General features: G+C 37.6%; 1 protein-coding gene across 1 annotated transcript in view; it reads right to left on the minus strand.

The window, feature by feature from the left end:
- Nucleotides 1-13531: 13531 nt before the first annotated feature.
- The window catches only part of LOC145692735 (uncharacterized), a 46261-nt gene continuing 33432 nt past the window's right edge, over nt 13532-26360 (minus strand). Inside the window, exon 3 of the mRNA XM_081768170.1 lies at nt 13532-13972. Within this exon, the coding sequence (XP_081624296.1) occupies nt 13608-13972 (365 nt within the window). The 3' untranslated portion in view covers nt 13532-13607. The remainder of the gene's footprint in view (nt 13973-26360) is intronic.

Here is a 26360-nt window from a genome sequence, read left to right on the forward strand (position 1 = left end):
CTAAGTTCAAAATGTGATTGAGAATGATCGGGTAGTTCAAGAGTTATTCACCACCAAACATTGTCACTTTTATTTTTATATTTATAGCTGTTATGTATCTTCCCCCTCCTCTCCATCCTCTACGTTATTCCGTCAAAGTGAAATGGTAAAATCCATCCCTCGCGTTAATCGAGACGGGGACATATAGCCTCATTGCTGACGTCCCCATTAATCCACCTACTCATACCCTTTAGTGTACCCCTTAGTGTGTTTAAGTTAGTTTAAGTTAGTTTTTTTTGTCTTCAGTTGCAAATTTCTAAGTTATTTTTCTTTGTTTCAAAATTCTCGCATTTCTTGTATGATAATACAAGTTAATAATCTTTGACTTGTTTTATATTAATAATCTGAGTTGTTCTTAAACCTTTGGTTTCCAATTTTGTTTTGTCTCTACACCAAACTACAGATATGACAAATTTAATTCTCATACTTTACATTTGATTTCAAAGCGGTCGCCATGAACTGCTTAAAAGCACTTTTTCCGTCACGAAACACCCAGCGGAGGGCGTACGATGTCTACAGCAATGAGAGGAAACTCCGCCTTGTTACGTGACGTCACATGAAGCACGTTCCGTTCAAACATCTAAGCAAAGCTATCATTTTGCTTCTGGTGTGAAAATGGCTCACTACGAAGCTTCTGTTAAAAGCAGCGTAATTGCTTTAATTGAGCATGCGGGCATGAACTATAGCGAGGCAGGCGCGAGATAAGGCGTTAACCGTGCTACAGCACGGAGGTGGTGGAGGAGATATGAGGAAACAGAAGATGTAAGACGTAAAAGAGGAAGTGGGCGACAAAGAGTTTCCTCTGCCAAAGAAGACCAGAGTGTAATTGCCCAATGCCGTGAGCACCCTTTCATGTCTGCCCGACAGTTACGAGAGGAAACCAATTTCCCAGGCGATGTTGCGACTGTCCGTCGTAGACTCAAATCCTTTGGTTTGAGATCATACAGGGCAGCTGTTAAGGAGCGACTAACAGAAGACCACATGGTTGACCGTCTGGCGTTTGCACAGTTAAATATTGCACGTGTGTGGGACGAGGTCGTTTTCACAGACGAAAAAATATTTTCCAGTGCAAACTTCGGGCCGAAGCGTGTTTACCGCCCCCCTGGAAAAAGGTATGCCTCTGAATACGTTTCCCGTTCTGGTCGAATGGAACATGTAACTGTCCACTGTTGGGCAGAATATGTAAGGCTGCAAATTTCGGAGGAATCTACAGGATTCCTGGTCGCCTAAACGCCCACAAGTATGTGGAACATCTGGATGAAACGCTTCCGGAAATAAAAGCTCATGTAGGTGACGACATATATTTGCAACATGTCGATACATAATTCAAATGTGGTTCAGACATGGTTGCAGAGGCAACCTGATGTCGAAATAGTTGACTGGGTTCCTCATGGAGCAAATCTGAACCCTATTGAAAATATGTGGGCCTCTGTTGCAAGAACATTGCGGGAAACCTGGTCGAACAATCCTCCACGAACATCTAATGATCTTTGGGAGCGTGTTGAAGATGCGTGGTCGATCTGTTGCACCCAACGCTATATCTCTTGCCTGGTGGATTCAATGTCACGGTGTATGGTAGCTGTAATCGAGTCCCAAGGTGACTATGCACACTATTAATAAATGCTCGCCCACAACACCATCAGCCCTCTCGAGGGCTACCTAATTCGACCCACTTATTAACAAAATTTTATGAAATACATTACGCGACACCAGTGAATGTAAGTGTCTCAGTATGTTCTGCATTAATAAAGAGGCTAACGTGCGAGACTTGGTGGCCGAGTGGTATTATGCTTGCTATGTAAACCAAAACCGCCTGTAACAGTGGTTCGAATCTAGTGAAGAAGACCCCTACTTTTTATCACCAGGGATATTTGCAATACGCCTTCTGCTATGTCCGCCTTCGTACGGTCTATTATGACACATAATGTGGACCGCACTAAGTTTTTATTTAGTAAACAATTTATAAATATATGAACAAATACCTAGGTATATTAGAGTAACAATGGAATATAGTACTTTCGTCCGACTGACGTCGCTCTGCAAATGTTCATTGTATTACACCGGAAGATGAATTAAATAAAGACTGGAAAATTTGATATAAAAATTGATACGTAATAAGGTAAAGACAAAATATGTAATTATAATCTCATATTTGAAACTAATTTCGACTACAATTAATTCTCTACCTGCTTTCATAAATAATCCAAACCAAACTTCGAGGTTTGGAATGCACAAACTAAGTGTAGCTAAGATAAAAAAGTAACAAGAAGAGCAGAGATTCGAACCCACGACCACCAGCGTAAGAATTCCTTTTACTAACCCTTCATCTATCAAACCATGACGTGAACATGACTTTTGTAAGTTATAAATTTGTATCCAAGAAACACCATTAAGCATGTGCAACTACTGCTTTGCTCTTTTTCTCTTCAAAAGCGTAACATGTTTAGGACGATTCGTTTCGTTTTCCATTAGAGTTTCGAAAGAGATTATTTGTGTTTGAGTGTAGGATCTTTAGTTTCCTTTAACCGACACTTCTAGCAAATACAACTTAATTCACACAGCAGTTAAAAAAAAACTCGTACTGCCTTAGAAAGTATTCCTAAAAGCAGAAGCTGCATCAAGCATCCTGAACAGTGACGTAACTAACAGCAGTGCGTTGAGGGAGCCCAGTGTAAAACGGGGCCCATTGAAAATTCGTAATTCCACTATTTTTCCTCGATGTCTAAAATGAGACTACTTTAGCCTTACATGAAAAAGAAGCTGTGGAGGGGACTGCGAAGTCTACTGAAAAGATTTATCACGTCCTTGCAGCAACAACTTTAAGTTTTCGAACAGTAATGAAGAACAAGATTGATTGAAATTTTAACTTAGAATGAAATAACTAAAAATCTAATCTTATATAACTCTCATTGATAGTAGCGTTCCGTATTTGTTTAGACGCCTATTCTTTTATAACTTTACCTATGATGCCTGGGGTCCTTGGTTCGATCCCAGCTCACGCCGAATGAACTTTATTATGGACAAAAACCGTGTGCATGAATGTCCTTGGGTTTCTCCCACTTTTTTCATTAAACAATTTCATTTATTTTTCACCATTACTCTCTCCATTAGCATAGTCGGCATAACGTGGGACGTAAAAATTTTTCTTTTATAACTGTATATCGCTTTTTCTGTGACGAGAGCAACATCTAAGCGAGTATTCAGTAAATTAAACCACTAAAACCTATATTCATTGCACAATAGAGCAGATGAAGTTTATCCCTTTGGCAATCTTCAGTATGGACAGCAAAAAAAGCCAATACATTGATATTGAAACAGTAGTTAACGAATTCCTCTGCGAAAAAGATCACCCGTACTGTTGTGTTTCAGATGATAATTTATAATTATACTTAGTTGGTTGAAATTTCTCCATAGTTGTGGGGGCGAGATACTGAAATAATCCCTACCAATAGGTGAAGGCGACATGTAAAAGTAGTCAAATACGAACGAAATTAGTGTCGAATTCATATGCAAAGATGAAAAGTGACACTGTGGATGCTGCGTAAGTCCAAAATAAGCGTTGGTTGGCTTCGAGTTGACAATGGGAGGGTGACAGGAATAAAGAATCGAAAATATCCTATATTTGTGTCGAATGGATAGTTTTCGGGATCACTGATATAAAAGGTGATATTTCAGATGTGTATATGTCCAAGGTTGGCCATATTGAAATGGGGTCATAGGGAGAACCAGTAAATACTTCAGAACAGTTCCTTTTTGGTGCGTTTCAAGACACTGAGAGTGAAAAGTGATAATGCACAAATCACATTCTGAATTATCGGAGATATGACTTCTGGGGAAGTGTCGTTGCTCCAGGGAGGCATTACTAACTGATCACTCCCTAAAATCGTCACTGTTTTGCAGGGCCGTAGACAGAAATTTATTTCAGCGATCGAAAGCTTGACAGGAATTTATTTCAGCGATTGAGGGCATATTTTACTAAAATGTCTATCATCCAGGGGCGGATCCAGAATGATTGTTTGGGAAGGGCGGTCGTTCGAAGTCAAATCAAGGTAAGAGCGGATTGCAAAAGAAAAAAAAGAAAGAAAAGAAAAAAGCAAATTTAGAAAAGGAGAAGTAGCTCTTCTGCAGAATTAACTTTCTTAAGAAAGTAAGGCCTATCTACTTTAGGTTTTAATTTACGTTTATAATACAAAGATGAAAAATACTTAGGATATGTTTTATTTTTAAAATAAAAAGTATAAAAAAGATCCCTATTCTGGGGGATGCGATCACCCCAAACACACTCCCCTGGATCCGCCCCTGCTATCACCATCTATAAAATTAGATATATATACAAACAAAAAAGTAGTGATTTCGTGGGGGCAAAAGATCTGGATTGCAAAGGCCTGCATCCTGTGTATGTCCCTGCTGCTCTGAATTGTCAAAAGCTCCTCTTCAAAGGTAAGACATAAAATGTAAATAATAAACGTGTAACATAGAATACAATATAAATAGAAAATATGTTATAATTAAGAAATAGAAAATAATTATAAAATAAATTTGAAGGACAATTAAAAAAAATCAATAATACTTGAAAGTAAAATATACTTTTAAAACAATTTTGCATTTATGCAGGGCTACAAACAAGTTAGGAGTGCCATGTAAATTTAGTAACAAATATAATATTGGAAAATTATTTCGAATTAAACTAGCTGTGACTACATTACTTCAAACTTGAACTTGTGGAATATACAGTATGAGCGTAGCTCAAATCAAATAATCAATAAGAATGGTCTTGATTGGAAGCTCGGACCATCCACGTAAAAGTAACTTAAATTAACCATTCACCTAACAGACAATGACGCACAGGGCTTGGCACTACTTTATCAGATGGTTCTATCAAATGTAACTTAATTAAAACAATAGTAACAAATTTTAAACCTTTAAAAAGTGTCCTGAAGAAGAGGAAGTTCATTTTGCACATTGTAACTAAGTTACAAGAGGTTTACGTCCTAACTGAACGGCGCATCTACCGAGTCAACTTTTGGAATATCCCCTTAAGGTAGCTTTCAACGCAGCTAAGGGAAACGTATGTGAACGAGTAATAGAATTCTCCGTAGCAGAATGGATAAAGTCGTGGTTCGATGACCACAAGGTTCGTGGTTCGAAACCCGTCGCCGAAACCAGATTTTTTAAAATCTTAATTCCTCAGTTCTGAAGATCTTTCTCTCCTTTCGTAATCATCTGATGCTCTAAAAAGAGTTCTCCACATTCATTCGACAACTGCCTAATGTGGTCCTCGCAGTTCGAAAACTTCCATTCTTATCTTTCACAAAATCAGAATTTTCGTCATAATACGAATGCTGTCCGATCATTTTTCCCCAATTCTAAATCTGTGTATACAAATCATCCCTCTCTGTCTCCATACTTGAATTCCTCTCTCTCTATCTCTCTCTCAATGTCACCCAGGAAGTCATATGGCTTGAGATCAAACCTTCGACTCTTGAAACCAAATGTAAGCTCTTTAGCAATGTGCTATCGTAGCTCTATAGGTTTGTTGTTAAAACCAGTCTGTTTTAGACTTTATTCGGGGGGGGGGGGGGGGGAGATATTCTCCGGCGACATAAGATTTTCACTTTTTATTAGTGTATTACTATACATTTGATCAAAAAATACGTATTTATGAAGCTCAAGAGAGGGGGAATTACACCCTCCTGTCCTGCCCAAATGAAGCCCCTGAAACATTTGCTTGCACTTACTGAAAAGAAATTCAATGAATCATTGAATAAAACTCGTTTCTGTCCGTAGATATTTTAGAGCTCTTGGCAATTTCCATAGATTTCTTAGGGAGCATCTTACTAGCTTGCAGTCTTTAAAGAAAGAAAAGAATGAAACTAAAGATATTTATGAAGCTCTGGGAAGATTGTGTGACTTTCCTTTAATTTAGGCTCTTAAAAATATTTCAGAACAAACGAATGGAAAAGACTGTTTTAAAGCTATAACGTTGTAAACTTGATTCCTGTTTCTTTTTCAGCTGAATGGAAAGAGTGTACTACGTCACACACACTGCTTTAGACAAGGAGAGGTGAAGGACGGGGAGGAGTAGGAATAAATACTAGAAGCAACTAATCGATTGATACATGTATTGCGGGAATGCATAAGAAAACTGGGCAAGTGTTTGTTATTCATTTGGACTTAGAATTTTTGTAACAAATTTTATGCCGCGGACTGTACCTACTTTTTTTTTTGTCGTACCCTGTTGTGTTTCGTAATTGCCGATTTCTGTACAGTAATTAATTTTAAATACCAAGATATATAAGACCTCGAAGCAACTGATGCAGTTTTGTGAAGCGTGGACGTAATTGAACAAGATTATTCTAGTAAGAGTGTTTCTCCATTTATTACATTGATTGAGGAAAGCAACAAGCAGATTGCTGAAGTCATTTCAACATTGAACTTCATGAAAATATTGTTAATATGTTCTATATGTTTATCTCCAACAACACATTTGATTTTTCAGTATTCAAAAGTTTAGTTGAAATTGAAATAATTCACTAAAATACTACACAGTATTTTAGGAGTCACGCAATCCTGAATTTCGTAGCATATAACTCAGGAATTACATGGGATGATAACCCCTCTTCCTTGTATTATAAAGTTTGGCAACGTTAAGAAGTAAATCATACAATTGTTAGAAATGTTTCCAGTATTAAAAAACAGAAAGCAAAGTGAATAAATTTTCGTTCAGAACGAGACTTATACCAATAATCATCAGTATCACAGAACAGCCAGTGTGGCCGCTCTTACAAGGGACCTTCTGGTGTCACACGAAATGTGGAACGAGACTATGTTCAATCGATTTGTGTTAGTGAACAAGACAATTCATAAGATCCCTCGATCGCAACCGTTCCGTACTTACGAGGGGGGAGTAGGGGCACTGGCAACACAACACGTTGTGGATAGAGACGAAATATAGAAAGGGTTTGTTGAAAATATGCATAAAAGCGCAGTTAAACATATACTATAATGTGACATTATATTTGACAATACTCTGACAAGTGAGGGGAGAGGCGTAGCACGTAGCGAGGGAGCGGCTAAGCGCAAGTAAAAATGGCCATATAATTGAGGAAAACAGAGAAGCAAGGCGTCAGGGGAATGGTACAGGAATAATACATGGTCAAGTAATCAATCGCATACTATAGACAGCCTGTAGACGGCACCGTGAAGCAGAAATGGAAGAAAGAGCTGTGGAGAGGAGTATCTGTAGGGTCCCGGACCCCTTCTCGTAAAATCCGATGTGTATAGGTTTATTGTATACATGTAGGCATTCCTTTTACAACCATCTATCGTGGGCAGTCCATTATGTTCCACTACATTTCTTTGTACCCTATATTTTTACTCATACTTCTCTATCATTCTTATTCATGTTCAACGTATACTTCCAACCAGACACATAGCAAGTCATAACTTTATGGTGGGAGGGAAGATCCTAGCAATGTTGAGGGGATACACAGACAGTATCACGTGCGAGAAACATGAAAATGAATGTCTATAGTGACCGACGTCTTGCTTCTCCGGTTTCCTCAATTATATACCATTTTTACTTGCGCTTACCCACTCCCTTCTCTGTCGTTAGGTGCAACACTGCCCATACTTGTCAAGAGTATTGTCAAATGTAATGTCACATTGTAGTATATGTTTAACCCTTTAATTGGCAAGCATTGATAGCATTACCATTAACATATTTAGTTTGCTTTTATGGTTGAACCATGTTTTCCTGATCATAATTCGTAATTTTAAAAGTAATTTTGTACTTTGGTTACAATATACAGGGTGTTTATTTCAAAGCAACATTGCCATAAAATAGGTCTTATGTGTAGCTATTGAGCAACATTGCCCTATTATGGTAAAATATCGTAAGAATACTCTAAGGAATTACCAACAGTTTCGTTGAAATATTATCCCACATAGCAAGAAACAAAACAAAACAAAACAAAACAAAACAAAACAAAACAAAAAAAAAAAAAAAGCGGAATGTAGGACAAAGCTTCTACAATACTAAATTTGACTGTCCCCTGTTGAAGATTAGGGGTATCTAAAGAAGCGACCTGCAAATCATGTATGAATATTGTATGAAAGCAATAATGCCAACTAAATGATTACTGAAGTTATAATTCGTGCGGATAACGCAATAGAATGCGATGTTGCTTGAGAGCATCACTGCCCAATAAAGGGTTAACTACGCTTCTATGCATATTTTCATCGAATTTTCTCCATACTTCGTCTCATCCGCACCGTGTTGTGTTGCCAGTGCCCCTACTCTCCCCTATAAGTACGGAACAGTTGCGATCGAGAGTTTTTCCCGCCGACAGATTTTCTCGTTCACTAGCACAAATCGATTGACCATAGTCTCGTTCCACATTTCGTGTAACACCGGAAGAAGGTCCCTTGTTAGAATAATAAAACCACTCATGGAAAGCTTTAGAAAAATGGTACACTTCCGGTCACAAAAGCTTAGATTACCTTCTAGGTTCAAAGTCCAAGAAACGACCATAGATCTTTTACATTCTCTTAGGTTTGACTCATTTTCCTTGCATTTTTATCACAATCAAGATTGGAATTTCAACGATAGTATTTCTGTATGAATACCATAGCGTGTAATGTGTGTTCCTGTCATCACGGCATGGCGCGTCCTCAGGTTGCGGATCGAGAAGACCTCTAGATATAGAGGTTAGCTGCGAATATACAGAGGTTGTTCAGCCTACGTTTGGCCGATTTCGTTCCTTCCCCCTCCCGGGCAGAATGGGCTCACCCGACCTGGCTCGTGGCTTCCTGGGAACGGAGTTGTTTTTCCGCGGTGTTTCAAAGCAACACCGACAAATTATGGGAGGTGCTTCCTGATACCAAGATAAGACAAAAAGCATAGACAGCCTGGGTGTACAAATGCTTCCTTTCAGAGTTATAGGCTACTGAAAACATGAAAAAATGAACTTTAAAAGTCCATAACTCCAAAACTATGGGATCTACCGTAGTCGGGTTAAGACTTCACTTAGGAACTAATATGTGCGCTATCTAAATATTCATCTTTCAGAATTATAGGTACTCACGCAACAATTTTATAGAGGTAGTTGGCGAGTACTTCAAATTATATGTCCTTAGGAAAACTCCCTCTATAAACATTGATGCGTGAGTACCTCAGGATTCTGAAACATGTATTTTTGTATAGCGCACATATTAGTTCCTAAGTGAAGTCTTGACCCGACTACGGTAGGTCCCATAGTATTGGACCTATAGACATCTAAAGATTATTTTTTTCATGTTTTCGGCAGCCTATAACTCCGAAAGGAAGCATTTGTGCACCCAGGTTGGTCTATACTTTTTGTCTTACCTTGGTGTCAGGAATCACCTGCCAAACGTTGTCGGTGTTGTTTTGAAACACCCTGTATAATCAATATTGAAAAAGTGCAGTAAAAAGAAAGTGTTATACTGAAACCAACAAATATGACAATTTATTTCCTAAATATTTGTAATGAGGAAGTATATATGTATATGTAAGATACTTGACGCATAGTATTACAATCCCAAAGAACTGAGAGTATAGTATAGATATAGTAACCTTATAGTATAGTATAGATATTACTGCATGAAGTGACATATATATGGCATGATCCATTCCCTACACACTTTTAGGAAAGTTTACCTTACTGTATAGTGTTCCATATATGGCACGTACTTATTTCTCGTTGGAATTAAGTGGAAAATCTAAAATTCAAGTTTTAATTCATAGGATTTTCAATACTCATTATTTTTTTTTCGCTGAAAGAAAAAAATCATGCGGAAAGGGGTTAACTGGAAGACCAATCGGAAAACGACCATTAGGAAGACCTAGGCGCAGGTGGGAAGACAAGATAGATATCATAGAAATAGAAATACAAAGTAGAAACTGGATCCAGTTGGCTAAGGATCAAATCCAGGACAATTGTACCAAATTCAGTCATTTTTGTCATTCATCGGCCCGTTGGTACCACGCCGGCATTTTCAGCCTCTTCTGTGAAAAAGTTGGTACAATTTTACTCAATTCAGCCCCAGTTTAAATAATATTTGTCACATTTTCAAAAGTGTCAGTAAGACTTTTCCTATATCTCATGTTACTCATAGTGTGTGTTGGACTCTTGAAAAATGTTTATTATCCTCATTCGGTTGTGAAATAAGCGAAAGGTGCAATAATTTATATTTTAATATTTTATTATAACTTACTGTTTGCACACGAACTCGGAGATGATTGATTTGTTCCTCGTTTCATATATTTTTTCATATATGGCATACAGGGTCAGTCCTTAAAGTACCGTAGTAGGACTGAGTCAATTAATAATAAGATATTGACAGAAATAACACTTACGCTTAATATTCTTCGAAATATGATCCTCCTACATCCATACACCGCTGCCAGCGGGATTTCCAGTTTTCATACGCTTCCTGGAAGGCGGAAATTGGCATGCTGTTCAGCTGCCTCGTCACGGCCTGTTGTAATGCTTCCACCGAGCCGTGATGATGCCCTTTCAGGGTGATTTTGAGGCGGGGGAAGAGGAGAAAGTCTGGTGGGGCAAGGTCGGGACTGTAGGGTGGCTGAGGCAAGGTTGCAATGTTATGTTGGGCCAGATACGCCACCACTCGGAAGGCTATGTGGCTCGGCGCTTGTCATGATGCAGTCGCCAGGAGTTGGCGATGGCTGAGCGGACGCGGACGGTGCGTTTCCTCAGCCGTTCCAGGACCTGGAGATAAAAAACTGCATTGACAGTCTGTCCGTGTGGAACAAATTTCCTGTGGATCTCTCCTTGTGAGTCGAAAAAGCAAATGAGCACGCTTTTCACTTTTGATTTCGTCATGCGCGCCTTTTTGGGGCGTGGGGAATTTCGGGTGTGCCCTTCCGCGCTTTGACGTTTGGTCGCAGGGTCATACTCAAACGTCCACGTCTCGTCCCCAGTCACCACATTGCCTAACAAGTTTGGATTTTCATTCACTTCTTTGAGAAGGTCCTGGCAGATCCGTTTGCGAACGTCCTTTTGCTCGCCTGTCAGCACTCGCGGCACCAACTTTGCACAAATTTTCCTCATTTGCAATTGTTCGTGCACAATTTCGTGCACTTGGGTTTTAGCAATGCCAAGTTCATCGGCAATCATGTGAACAGTTAATCTTCGGTCACTGTCCAGCAAATTCTTCACTCTTGCAACATTTTCCTTCGTTTTGGAACTCGAAGGTCGTCCTGACCGTGCAGCGTCTTCAACTTTTTCTCTCCCCTCCCTAAACAACTTGTGCCACTCAAACACACTCGATCTTCCAATGGCGTTATCATCGTACGCCTCTTGATCATTTCATGAGTCTCTTTCCCGGTTTTACCGAGCTTCACGCAAAATTTGATGGCGTAACGCTGTTCCAAAAGATTGGCCATGACGCAGCGTGACGAGGGTCACTCACAGAGGTTACGATGACGAGCGATCCTGGCTGGCAGCCTGCTATGGCTATGGCAGCCGACTGGCGCTGCTTCCTGTCTTTCCTTAGAGCCACCTCAACCAACAACAAGTGGAGTAACCGCCGTCAGTCTGTAAAAAGAAAAGAAAAAAAATCAGTCCTACTACTTTAAGGACTGACCCTGTAATGTCGTTTTGGTTTATTGGTAACTTTGAAACAGAGGCGCGTTTGGTTTCCATACAATACATACCGTGATAAGTATTTTCCCTTTTTGATTTGCGGCCTCGGTTATATTTCCTACGTACGAGAAAAGTTTCATCTACTTCCACGGTTGTTCGGGGTCCTTCTATTTGGATGTTTTTAAAAAGAGGGGGAGTGATTTGGACTTTTGTAAAGGGGGGGGGGTGTTCTAGAACTTTACCTCTTTTAGTCTCGTGTTATAGAGCCATGTATTACACTGGTATAAACTAATGAATTCAGCCCATTTTGTTTCAATTTGGTACTTTTTTCAGCCCTCTCCAGAGCTAGGAATGTGGCAACACTGCTAAGGATAGAAGTCAGTGGAGAGCTTTTGTGAACGCAGCATTGAACCTCCGGGTTCCAAAGGCCATAGAGTTATTTAGTTAGTTAGTATGAATACCGTAATTTGGTTGACTGTACGGTGTACGATAGAAACATGGTTACTATACAGGAAAATACTATGATTGTAAATCGGAGATTTGATACATGCTGTATTTCAAATCTAGAACGATTTAATAAAAATAGATCAAAATAGTGGTAATATCATAACTACAAATAGACTATGACGACTAACCACATGTTATGCGTGTTTTGTTGTTTCACTGTCAATTCGAGTGTTCTCACACCACCTTGTCTAATGAGCTTCCTTAGAACCAAAACCAAAGAGTACTTTATCAAAAGCTTATCGAAATCAGCACGGTCCAAGCAATATTATTTTAAAATATTCTGCTCTTCCTTGGAAATATGTGACTCATCCTATCCATCTATTGCATAGGAGAAATCGATCTTCGTTTCCAAAAGAGTTGAAGATCTCAAGAAACAGAGGTAAAATAACATTTAATGTGAAGTTTGCATTGTACTTGAGATTCATTGTTACGAGGAGACATATTAGCAACTGTTGCTGCTGTTACATGTCGCTTACAGGTGCAGTTAGGTAGTCCGAAATTAAACGCATCTGTGTGATATCTAACAACAACAGTGTTATTATATGTTTCCTGTTATGGAAAAAAGGATGGACTTTTGCAAATTTCTATTTATACCACCAAAACAATTTTTATGAGGATTTGCCTGGAAAGAATATTTTTTCGTTGTCTATAGTTGGACATCGTTATTAGCAGTATTGAGAAATGTTGATATCACTTACATAAATATATGCTGTATAAAATAAGCTCACTTTACAAATTTTGTTTTTAAAATTTCTTACATTCTCAGTATTGCCACAAAATACGTGTTTTAAAACAAATACGCTATTGACTCACTAGTATTGAACATGGAACACGTAGATTTCGTGTTTAGGGTAACCCGAAATACGAAATACTTTTACCTCAGAGGAAGAACGTAATTTATAGGAAATATTCAGTGAAATATAATTTATAGGAAAGCTTTTATTATTTTGTTTTAATTCCAGCATCTACAGTAGCACAGATGACTTACATTTGCCACAATATTGCCGAGCTGTTGTGGTTGAGGAAGATGCAAAGCTATTTTTAACTTTTTCACCCAAGTATGATACTTTGGAAATTATTATAAAAGAATTGTCCGAATGAGAATATGGCAGGAAACGAGAGAACCTTAAGAAAACCTACGGACGTGACGTTCAGCACAACTTCATTTCGTCAATCCTGACGTTTTGTGTATCGCTGTGCGTAGTGTTTCCCAATTTAGCTTGCCAGAAATAGGTTTAATGAGTAAGATGACAGTGTATTGGATACTTCACTAAGCATATAACAATAAAAGATAAAAGATTTATTCAAGCGCTAAAGAATAGAAGAAATACTATATAAATTCATTTGTATTTATCAAATTATCTGTATTTATTCAAGATCTCACTTTTAGATACCTAAAATGAGGTGTTACTTATTACAGATCTCATTTGCGATTTACACTTTGCTTTTCTTTAGGACTCTTTTCTTGGATCCCTTTAATGAGCTTTCACTGTTAATCACTTTGACTTCAGATCTTCGCTTTTTAATAGAGTTTTGCTCTATGGACGTATTGTGTGCTTTGAGTTTTCTTTTCTTATCTTGCATGCTAGAGGAAGAACTTCCCCTCGAGCGTTTGGGTCTTGGAGATGATTCTGTAGTGCCATCATTGCTATCTTCACTCGTCTCCGGTTCATTGCCATCGTCAGAGGATTGCAAGTAATGAGGTCTCTTTGAATGAAGCTGTTCCTTCGTGTTTGATGGCTGAGAGTTCCTCTCTTCTAGAGGAATGTCCATAAAATACGGCAAACGAGAAGACAGATCTGCAGAAACAGTTGACTTAGAATTATTTTATATTTTTTTCAGAACAAAGAAAAAATAAAATTTTCTGCTATTATTATTATTATTATTATTATTATTATTATTATTATTATTATTATTATTATTATTATTATTATTATTATTATGTACTCAAAAAATTTGTCTAATTTGAACGTGGTGAGACTACGTGCTCCTTACATCTTTCGAGGTAAAGTAAAAAAAGAAGCAAATCTGTTTATGATAGTGTCCTCTTGAAGACTGCTGGTTGTAGTCACGACAGTTGAACAAGGATATCAGGGTCATCATGTTAAAATAGGAACCCCAAATATTATTGTAGAGCCTGCTTATTTTATGGCTTTAAACTGGGAAACAAACGCTACTGAAACGGGAAGATAGAGATGAGTCTCCGTTTACAGTGAACAGATTAATTTGATATGAACTAGAGAAGACAGTATTCAGTAGTTGTTTTTCAGATGATATAACTACCGTTGCGGAATGTGAATCAAAAATTAACATAATATCAAAGAAGATAAACAAAAACTGAAAATAATTTGAGATTAAAACAAATATGAAAATGATTAAAGCAATTATTGAGGCTGTGACAAGAAGATGAAGTCCGAGGTAAAGAAAGTAGAACAGGTGGCTAGTTTTCTATACTTTAGTAGTTAATATTATTTAAAACAGGTATGAAATCTAAACGATAAATAAAAAGAAATGTGCTAGATGGTGAAATAGCTTCAAGATGATTGTGGTGATGTGAAGATATGTGTGAAACTATCTATTTCTATTATTATCTCTCTGTACAACTACATATAAGCCGTACAGCTAATGTTGCTCGTAACCTTCATATACAACGCTTTTTTAGTATTGATTTGTCCTCTAGTAATAAATAGGGTTGCCAACTGGCCGTTTTTCACCGGCCTGTCCGGAAATATTGCTGTTATTCTGATTAAAGCCGGTGACCAGTATAAACTTCTTACCAACCCCTTTACGACCGGTTTTTCAAATTTGTATCTAGTTCGAAGCAATTTCACCTAGTTCGAAGTTCACCATCTATCGACAATTAATATATTTTGTTCATCTGTTTACGGCTGCAGAAGAGAACAGACGTGTCTTGGATTAGCTCTGAGTGATCAGTGTTTCCATCCTAATGGGAATTACAATTCAGCAGTGGTGTGCTGCTATAGGCAGATTTAGGGCAGCATTCGAAATGAATGTTTCGAAGGAATAACTTGTAACAACGGAGAAATATAGAAGTGGGAAGGCGATCTGCCTAACAATTGTGCTGATAGCGTTGTTGATAGGTAACATTGAAACAAATCCAGGGCCAATGGGCAAAGCTCTGGAACAAAAAAATATAGAAGACATCCTTCAAAACTTAAATAGCATGGAACTGAACGTGAACAGGATTGAATTAATCGATACAAAAATAGACAATTTACAGTCGAAGTTTGATGACCTTACAAAGGAAGTGAAAGATCTAGAAGCAAAAGTGGCTCACTTGCAGGGCGAGAACAGGGATTTGCGACAGAAAATTGATGAACTTGAAATGAAGTGCAACTATAACGAAAATCAAAGCATGAGTAACAATCTTATCTTCCGAAATGTGTAAGTCAAAAGTGAAGGCATACGAGCATCATGGAAAGATTGTGAGGCGGCTATGAAAGATATTATAGAAAAAAAGTTGGGGATTAACATAGAACATGATGACATAGAACGTGCACATTTCTTAGGTAGGAGGTACAACCAGTCGGATATAGTCGTGAAATTTCTGTGATACAAAAAGAAGGCAGAAATTTTGGTGGCGAAATCCAAGTTGCAGAGATCCCGTGTGTACATCCATGAACAGAAAAAGTGCTTGCAGAAAGACGACTATTGTATGAAAACCTACAAGAGGCAAGGACGGAAGGACGGTACGCAGTGTAAGTGTTTAATAAATTGAAGGGAATATCTATCGTGCTGACACAACAAGTAACACAGTGTTTAAAATTTTCCGCGAAAGTCGTAGCAGTGATGAAAATAAGTCAATTTAGTGCTAGTGCTTGTAATACTTCTGCAGTGTGTAACAGAAACAAAGATAAAGACGAGAATATGGATAGAGAAAAAGTGCGTGTGGTTAGCAACACTGAAGATAGCTTGCAAGAGAAAGCCAAGGGTGGCAAACACGGAAGGTGGATGACCCCTCGGGCACAAAGGGAAGGCAGCGTAATGCAGGGCAGAGAAATAACAGGACCCTCGCACTAGGGATGCAGCTCAAGCGCTAAAATAAATGGCCGGGAAAACCGCATCCAGCGTTGCCAGGTCTACAGATTTATCTGTAGATCTACAGATTTTTCGTAGCAATACGGAAAATAAGAATTTTTGGTATAATCTACAGATTTTCTTTTGGGTTCATGAGAACATCGTTCAGCTCAATACATGTGTTAAAATTCCAATGCTGAAATGAGGTACAAGCTGAAAGACAACTTTTTTTTTTTTTTTAATGTCAATGAACTTTTATTGAGGCGTCGGTTGCAAGAAAAAAATGCCTGGACTTTGGGTTACAAAACTGTTTTCCGCTCTGCCTTTCTCTTTCCTTCCCTCTCCCGCTTTGTCACTACTGGCTCATCCTCAAGACATTCTCAGGTTTCTGGGCACCCTATCCTTGTTTTGTAGAATGAGTTGTAAAAGAGAAAAGGCTCATTGATAGAAAAAAAATCAACCGTACAAAGAGCCTTGCCGACATACGTATATGGTCTAGCATGTTGACCTTGGAGATTGGGGTTGGTTCGTGAAACGCAGAAGCTTATAAGTTACTGAAATGGCAAATAAGTCACACCATTGTTCATCGGCGAAAAATCTAGAAAAATATACTCATTTTTCTCTCTTTTATTTTTCCGTGTTCCTTTTTAAGTACATTTGGTACCGGACCGGATGGACATTTACTACCCCTTCAACAGTCAATATCCAGTAACGCTATTTGAAAAAGATTTTCTCCAGTATATGAAAGAGGCGCCACAGACCTAACTCAAGAAACATCCCGACGAAAGGGGAATTTTTATAACAGCAAGTGTTTCTCTGTGTTTATGTGTGTCCTAGGTCTCTTAAAAAAAAGAAAAAGAAAAAAAGAAAGAAAGAAAGGAAGAATCCATTGTTTCTTTTATCTTGATTGTTGAATCTGCCGCTGTGGTAAAATTCTTAACTTGCCGAACTTGACAAATAAAGCGAGTGAGGGATGAAAAAAAAAAAGTATATCCTAAACTTCCTCTATTTCCTTTCCCAGTAACTGGTATCTTTCGAATCAGAAATCATTTTCACTTTTAGTTTACATGTGACTTGTGTTACAGGATGCTGTGTTCATCTCGACGCTCCGTGTGTGTGTAATCGTGTGAAAGTGTTGTGCTGCGGGTTCGAATTTCTCAGCATGAGTTCTTCGGAAAGTATTGGTGAAAGTACAAGTACTACGCAACCATTAAGAAAGAAAGCACGATACAGCCAAAAATACAATGAGGGGTGGGAGAACGATCCATGTTTCAAAGGGTGGTTGAAACGAAGCAGCAAGGGGCCATTCTTTGCTTATTGCCGCGCATGTGACTGCCATTTATCATTAACGTCTGGAAAAGCGGATTTAAGAAAGCATGTTAATGTAAAAAAACACATTAAAAATTCAAATTCAATGGCTAAGCAGCGCACTATCTTCGAAATGACACCAAACGTGTCAAAATCGAAAATAGACGATAATGTGAAATCTGCAGAGATACGTATTGCAAGTTTCATTTGTGAACACGATTTACCACTAAAAGCGGTGGAACATATCCCTAAACTTATACAGGCGGTATGTCCGGATTCTGAAATCGCGAAAAAGATAGAATGCGGTAGAACTAAAGCAACCGCAATTTTAAAAAATGTAACTGGGCATGAAAGCTTTAAGAACTTAATTGAGACTCTAAAGGAAAACAAATTTTCTCTCATTGTAGACGAATCTACAGATAAGGGATGTGTAAAACATTTGTGTATGGTGGCACGAGTAGCTGTGAATAGTGAAATTATAGATGCGTTTCTTGGTCTTCTCCCAGTTAAGGATGCAACAAGTGACGCTTTGTATGCGAGTATTGTGAGTTTTTTTGAACGATTTAACATACCCTACCGGGAAAATATGATAGGCTTTGCTGCTGACGGTGCCAATTCAATGCTAGGGGCAAATCATTCATTATCTACTTTGTTAAAACAGGATATCCCTCATCTGTTTGTAATGAAGTGCATCTGTCACTCGTTTGCATTGTGTGCATCGTATGCGTGTCTCAAACTCCCGCGAGGCATTGAAGATCTTGCGAGAGATGTATATAATTTTTTTCAATGTAGCCCGAAACGTTTAGGGCAACTTGCAGAATTTCAGGCTTTCGTTAACGTAAAGCCACACAAATTGCTACATGTGAGTCAAACACGCTGGCTTTCCCTATCTGCAGTTGTTCATAGGCTTCTGGAGCAATATGAGGCATTGCGGTTATATTTTACGAATGCTGTTCTCAGTGAACGGCTTCTAGCATGTGAAAATATTTTGGCTAAGTTGAACGACCCTGTGACAAAATTATACTTACTCTTTTTAGAGTTCATCTTGCCGTTATTTAATAAGCTTAATTTACAAATGCAGTCAGAATCGCCACAAATACATGTACTCTACTCGGAGGTTGAATCGACACTAAAAACTATTCTAGATTGTTACATTCAGAATGATCATTTGTCGATTACGCCTCTGAAAGACATTCAATACAAAAATCCAAATAAATTCAAACCACTGGATGAAGTATACTTGGGTGCAAAAGTGGAAATGACTATTTCAAAAAGTGACCAGATAAATCCGGCCCACATCAAAGATTTCAAATTAAGATGTTTGGAATTTCTGATTGAAAGTGCAAACCAAATTTACAGACGTTTTCCATTCAAAGACGATACAATGAAAAACCTTGCAGCACTTAACCCAACAGCTGTAAAAAACAAATCATTTGCCTCAATTGCATCTCTCGCGTCCGCCTTTCCCTCTCTTATAGATGAATGCCAATTACAGGAATTAGACACTGAGTGGCGAATATTAAGAAACACTAATCTTGATGTAATAACTGATGCATCTCCAAAGGACTTTTGGCTGTCAGTAGGAAATTTAAAAAAGGGAGATGGATCACAAATGTTTCCCAAAGTTTCAAGTTTTATGATGCAACTTTTGTGCCTGCCACATTCGTCGGCTAGTGTAGAAAGGGTTTTCTCGCAAATTAATAGAATGAAGACGAAGCAAAGAAATCGGCTAGGTACGGACACTATGGTGGGATTGTTGCATTCTAAGAGACTTATGAAGAAATACTCGTGCTACGATTTCCCTATTTCGAAAACCTTGGTGCAGAAGGTAAATAACAAAATGTACAACGATGAATTATCCGACGATAATTAAAATGTCCCTTTTTCTTATTTGTATAAATTGTACAGCCTATATGTGTGTGTGTGTATATATAACTATATATTCGTATCCATATTGTATCGTTGTATGTCACGAACAGCCATATAAACTTAAATTCTCAAAAACTATATAAAAGGATTGATTTGTGTTAGTGAGTTTTGTGATGCTTTTCAATGCTACAAAAGGAACCTTTTCACTTGTTTCTATTGAATATTGTCTATTAAATAGGCCTACTGTGATGAAGAACTACTAGGAAACTGAGGTAAGTACAAAAATCATTACAGATATTCAGAAGTGCAGATAGTTTATATATACGGGCGTCTGGCGGGGGGAGACGTGCCCCCCCCCCCAATATTTTGAAGTAGAAAATATTCAATATTCTATTTTAATTTAGTTTATTTACTAACGACAATAACATATAAATAAAAATAATTATATTTATTTGGAATTTAATATTCAGGCTGTGAAAGAATTATAACAGTTCTTGATATGTCTCAGGGGGTCCGTAAAGGTAAGCAGAAAGGTAACAAATGGAATTGAAGATAATAAATAGATTGGGCTAGGTACTACAATTTAAATCACTTTCTTTGATGCCCCCCCCCCATTTTACATGCCAAAGACGCCAGTGTGCAGATATATATACAGCAAATCCCATCCCCTCTCACGTGTTACTGATGGCAATAATTTACGTTTTTTCTTCTGAACCTTGCATATACAATTCGTCTGAACTCGAAGTCTTGCACGAAATTCGAATGTATCGTATAGGAATCATAGTGAACATCCTCCACAATTTTTTCTTCCCTTCTAGACTGAATATCAAAAAACTATGAAAGACGCGTTTCATTATTTCAAGTGAAAAGTTCAAATGCCGAATTTCACATATCCAACTTTAAATAACTCCGAAACATGAGTATATTATTGTAATAATTGCTACTCCTATTCCTCCTTTCCACGTCGAATTAAAAAAAAAAAAAAAAAAAAAACTTTTTTAGTGGTATCTTACGTCACAAATCCTATGGTGCATTTAATCTATCAAGCAGTCAGTCAGGACTATTTCTTATTATATATGCATATACAGGCGCGGATTCAAGGGGGGCTATGGGGGCCATAGTCCCCCTTGACGCAAGATGACCAGAACTTTTACTTTCAAAAACGGGACGCATACGAATCGGCGACCAGGGGGGGGGTATTTATCTGACTTCCACATTGCATTTTGGGACTCAGCAGTGTTTTCAATTTACAAAATATACAAGTAAGAATAATAACACACCGTTTCCAACTTAAGTACAACCCAACAATACTTTTAACTACTTGAACACTCAGAATTTCAACTCAATTTCCACTTGAAGCACGGAACACTCAATTCCCATTTGAACATTCAAAAGTTCCAGACACGGCTGAACCTTCCCAATGAGTGCTGGTACGAAAGTGCTGGTACGAATGGGAATTTGCATTGACCATTTATATTTTGAATAATAATTACTTGACACCTGGGTCATTTTTGCTTAAAAACGGGACATTTAGGCATCCCGTTTGAGAATCAGATAAAAACGGATATTATATTATCATACATAAATTATTTATCAAAGTTGCAGGGCCGCCCACAGGGGGGATGTATGGCGCAAGTGCGCCATTGAGAAATATTTTGGGGGGGATTTTACTCTACTTTCGAACTAGCAATTTTACTGTCGGAATAGCATTAAAACACGATTTTGAGAAGCTAATTTTCAAAAAATTTCCGGGGTGAACCCCCGTACCCCCTGCTTCGATACTCGATGAATGAAGTACCGCCCAAGTAGCCGTATGAAAGGAAAGGTTGCTTCGTTTTAAGAAAGAAGGGCCGCCCACAGGAGGGATGAATGGCGCAAGTTGTGCCATCGAGAAAAAAATTGGGGAAGAATTTTACTCTAATGTCGAGTAAGTAATTTTGCTGTCGTCAGAATAACATTGGAACACGATGCGATTTTTTTTTTTACATCTCGAGAATGAATCCCCCTACCCCCTGTTTAGAAACTCTATGAATGAAGTACCGCGCAAGTTGCTATATGAAAGGATGGGCTGGTCGGTTTATCGCTTTGTGTAGGTAATTTACCCATTTTCTGCTGGGAGCATTTATTTATTTCTTATTTATACCATGTACGACACTTAATAAGTAATGCTGTTCAATTGCTACATGATGTATAATAAATGAATTAATGATAATATTTTGTATATTTTTCTGTTTGTGCGATTACACTTTCCAGGGCCTGTGGTAAACTGAAAACCAGCTCAAAAGTGGCATCACTTTTTTTTGGGGGGGGAGTGCGCCACCAGCTTTGGGGGGGATGGGCACCCCTGCAAAGTTGTATTACGTTTATCAATATTTTAGTTAGAAAAATGCTCACTACTGAAGAGGGGGCTAGGGGGGAGGCAAGTTTTTCAGTAGGGGTCAGGTCCCTTATAGCTTTGCCTCTACAGATTTTTCTCCAGATTTTTTTGTGTAAAATACGGATTTTTACAGATATTTTACACCACGTCTACAGATATTTTGCCTTCCTGACCTGGCAACGCTGACCGCATCCTCAAGTGTTCACCGACAAGAGATGAATCACATAGGTCTGGATACAATGTCCATCAGAGCTGTTCTGATAGAATCAGAGACCCATCAAAATCAAAACATCAAAACCAAACATATTCTTTGTACTTTCAAAATGTCAATTGCCTGCGAACTAAAAAGCAGTTGTTTTCATAATGTTGTTTATCTAACTCTTATGACTTTATTAGCTTGGCAGAAACTTCTTTAACGATAAATTATTCTGACTCAGAATTCTTTGACGATAGGTATGTGATCTGGAGGCAAGATAGAAATACTGAACTAAAAAAAAGGGGGCGGGGGCGTATTGTTTGCTGCGCTTAAAAAAATATATATATAATTTTCAATAAGTAAGTAGCTGGGAAACTAACTTTGAAAGTGTAATTGTTAAACTGGTTTTGAACTCAACGTGTATACGAGTACTCGAGTCTGTATACACGAGTACTCGTATTTGTACTGTTTACATAGAGCCTGATTCACCACTTCATATATATGAACAGTTTTTTTGAATTTGTAGAATCAAATTGTCCTATGGATTGCACAATTCTTTGTATAGGGGATCTGAATCTACGACAAATAACTAGTTCAAATTTCGTTTTAATGACGTCACCAGCTAAATGTAAAAGTCTTGATAATTTTATGTCCCTCTTTGATTTGATTTCAATTAATAATATTCCTACTACCAATGGCCGAACCTTAGATCCTGTTCTCACAAATCTCTCAAAAGTAACAGTTCAAAGAGAATGCGATCCACTGGTAATAGAAGGTAGACATCATCCTGCCCTTCTTATTCAGTTTACAGCATTGTATTCAACCAAACTTAAAACAGTGCCTAACACAGTAGGTTATAATTTTAGAAAGCAGATTTTGAAAAACTGCGCTGAAACCTATTAGCTATGGATTGGGGGATTTTGCAGAATTTTAAGAATGTCAATCAAGCTGTGGATCTATTTTATGAAGTATTGTATCAAATATTTGATGATTGCATTCCTCGTAAAAGAGTAACAAATAAAATCTACCCAATGTGGTTTACCTTGAATGACTGAAACGTATCATCGTAAAAAAATAATAATAATAATAATAATAATAAAAACTCGTCTCAATGTAGGCAACACTAACAAGGGAAGAGCGGGAGATTATATATTGAAGTGGAAGATGGCTTTTACACCAATCGAAAGCACTAATGACGCCTATTACGAAACTGTAATAAAAATTTTCCGAATGCATATACTGTTTCAGTTATATGAGTAGTAATTGCAGCACCTGAGGAAACTTTTTGGCCCCTGGGTCCCTGCCTCAGGACCCATGGTCCCTGGCCGGGGTCAATGACCTAGGGGTACATAGGACCACCCCCCTTAAATTTTGGAAATTGCCAAATCTAAAAATTTGGTATGGTAGCCTAGGACCACAGTATGTACCTCTATCCGTATTGGGTGTCTATGTCGTTCCCTTTCATGGGTAAAAAATTGCCAAAAAATCAAATTTCGGGGGTTTTTGACCTAATTTATCCCCTTTGATGAGGTGTTATTACCCTATATGGTTATATGGGCGTATACAGGGATCCATTCCCTTTCATAAGACATGGGTATATTAATGCACCCCTTGAAAAATTTGGGAGGGGTACCTTGGCCCACCCCTTAAATTTTGGAAATTGACCAATTTAAACATTGGGTATTATAGTACAGGACCCTAATATGTATTATGATAAATTTGGGTGGTCCACCTTGTTCCCTTCTAGGGGTACAAAATTGCCAAAATATAAACGTGAGCAATACGTAGTACCACGTGTTTGATTTTTGGTCGATTGTATCCCCTTTGATGAGGTGTTATTATCCTATATAGTTATATGGTCATGTATAGGGGTCCATTACCTTTCATAAGATATGGGTATATTTGTGCACTCCTTTAAAAATTTGGGAGGGGTACATTGGCCCACCCCTTAAATTTTGGAAATTGCTCATTTTATATATTTGGTATTATAGTACTGGACCCTAACATGTATTATAATAAATTTGGGTGGTCCACCTCGTTCCCTTCTAGGGGTACAAAATTGCCAAAATATAAACGTAAGCAATACGTTGTACCACGTGTTTGTTCTTTTGGCCCAATTTATCCTCTTGGATGAGGTTCTATTACCTTATATGGTTATATGGTTATGTATAGGGGTCTATTCCCTATCATAAGACATAGGTACATTTGTGCACTCCTTTAAAAATTTGGGAGGGGTACTTTGGCCCACCCCTTAAATTTTAGAAATTGCTCATTTTATATATTTGGTATTATAGTACTGGACCCTAACATGTATTATGATAAATTTGTGTGGTCCACCTCGTTCCCTTTTAGGGGTACAAAATTGCCAAAATATAAACGTAAGCAATACGTTGTACCACGTGTTTGGTTTTGACCTAAGTTATCCCCTTGGATGAGGTCCTATTACCTTATATGGTTATATGGTTATGTATAGGGGTCTATTCCCTATCATAAGACATAGGTACATTTGTGCACTCCTTTAAATATTTGTGAGGGGTACCTTGGCCCACCCCTTAAATTTTAGAAATTGCTCATTTTATATATTTGGTATTATAGTACTGAACCCTAACATGTATTATGATAAATTTGGGTGGTCCACCTCGTTCCCTTTTAGGGGTACAAAATTGTCAAAATATAAACGTAAGCAATACGTTGTACCACGTGTTTGTTATGGCTCAATTTATCCCCTTGGATGAGGTCCTATTACCTTATATGATTATATGGTTATGTATATTGGTCCATTCTCTATTATAAGACATGGGTATATTGATGCACCCTTTAAAAATTTGGGAGGGGTACCTTGGCCCACCTCTTTATTTTGGAAATTGCCCAATTTAAACATTTGGTATAATAGTATAAGACCCTAATATATATATATATATATATATATATATATATATATATATATATATATATATATATATATATATATATATATATATTACTATAAATTTGGGTGGTCCATCTCGTTCCCTTTCATGGGTACGAAATTGCCAAATTTTAGTACAACCGCGTGTTTCGTTTTTGACCTAATTTATTCACTTGGATGAGGTCCTATTACCTAATATGATTATATGGTCATGTATAGGGGTCCATTTTCTATCATAAGACATAAGTACATTGATGCACCCCGGGAGGGGTATCACAGCCAATCCCTTAAATTTTGGAAATTTTTCAATTTAAGCATTCGCTACCATAGTACATGACCTCAATATGTATCATGATAAATTTGGGTGGTCCACCTTGTTCCCTTTCATGAGTAAAAAAAAATGCCAAAATATAAACATAAGCAATATGTTGTATCACGTGTTTGGTTTTTGGCCCAATTTATCCCGTTTGATGCGGTCTTATACCGTATATGGTCATATGGTCATGTATATAGGTTCATTTCCTATCATAAGACATGAGTACATTGATGCACCCTTTAAAATTTTGGGAGGGGTATCTTGACTCATCCACTCAGTTTTAGAAATTGTTTAATATAAGCATTTGGTATCTTCGTACAGGTCTTCAATATGTACCACTATAAATTTGGATGGTCCACATCGTTCGCTTTCATGGGTAAAGAACTACCAAAAATCAAATTTCGGAGGTTATTGACCCTTTGATAAGTATTTAGCACGTTATATGGTTTATTACCTTTATATGTTTATGTTCTCTTTTAAATTTGGGAATTATAAAATAACATAATTTGGTAAACGTTTTCTAGGACCCATTGGTGTTCCTCTTATGGCCAAATATTCAAAATTTAAAGGTTATTGACCGGCTTTATTATTGAATAAGTACAGGATTTATTACTTTTTCATAAGACACAGGTGTATTTGTGTACCAATCTTAAATTTTGGGAGGGGTACATTTCTTATTGTCATATCAATAATTGGTAATTGTTCATTGGGTAAATCATTATGATCACGTGATCAGTTATTGACCCATGAAGGGATTAGGAGTCCAGGACATTGGTACATTTAAACTTTGTAGGATAATTTGAGAATGCGTCATTGGTATTGATTATTACAGCCAAATATAAACGTAAGCAATACGATGTACCACGTGATTGACCTTGATGAGGTAGTGTACAGGGATACATAGCTAACCTTATTGAATCTTATGACTCATAGTCTTAAGGGAATACATGCTACAACACTGGCAAAGTTATTGTTGATGCAATTTGATTGGTTGATCACTATCTTTCGTGCAATCTGATTGGCTGATCACTATCTTTCGTGCAATCTGATTGGTTGCTGATTTTCAAATCTTTGCTGCATTCAGTTTTAAGTTTTGTTTAACATTTAAAAATCTTGGTTTCGTTCAACATTTTGCACTCACTGATAAATATGATCAAAACCGTTTATTTGTTAAT

The sequence above is a fragment of the Thermobia domestica genome, chromosome 1 (assembly GCF_964235325.1).
Source record: "Thermobia domestica chromosome 1, izTheDome1.hap1.1, whole genome shotgun sequence".
Taxonomy (NCBI): Eukaryota; Metazoa; Arthropoda; class Insecta; order Zygentoma; family Lepismatidae; genus Thermobia; species Thermobia domestica.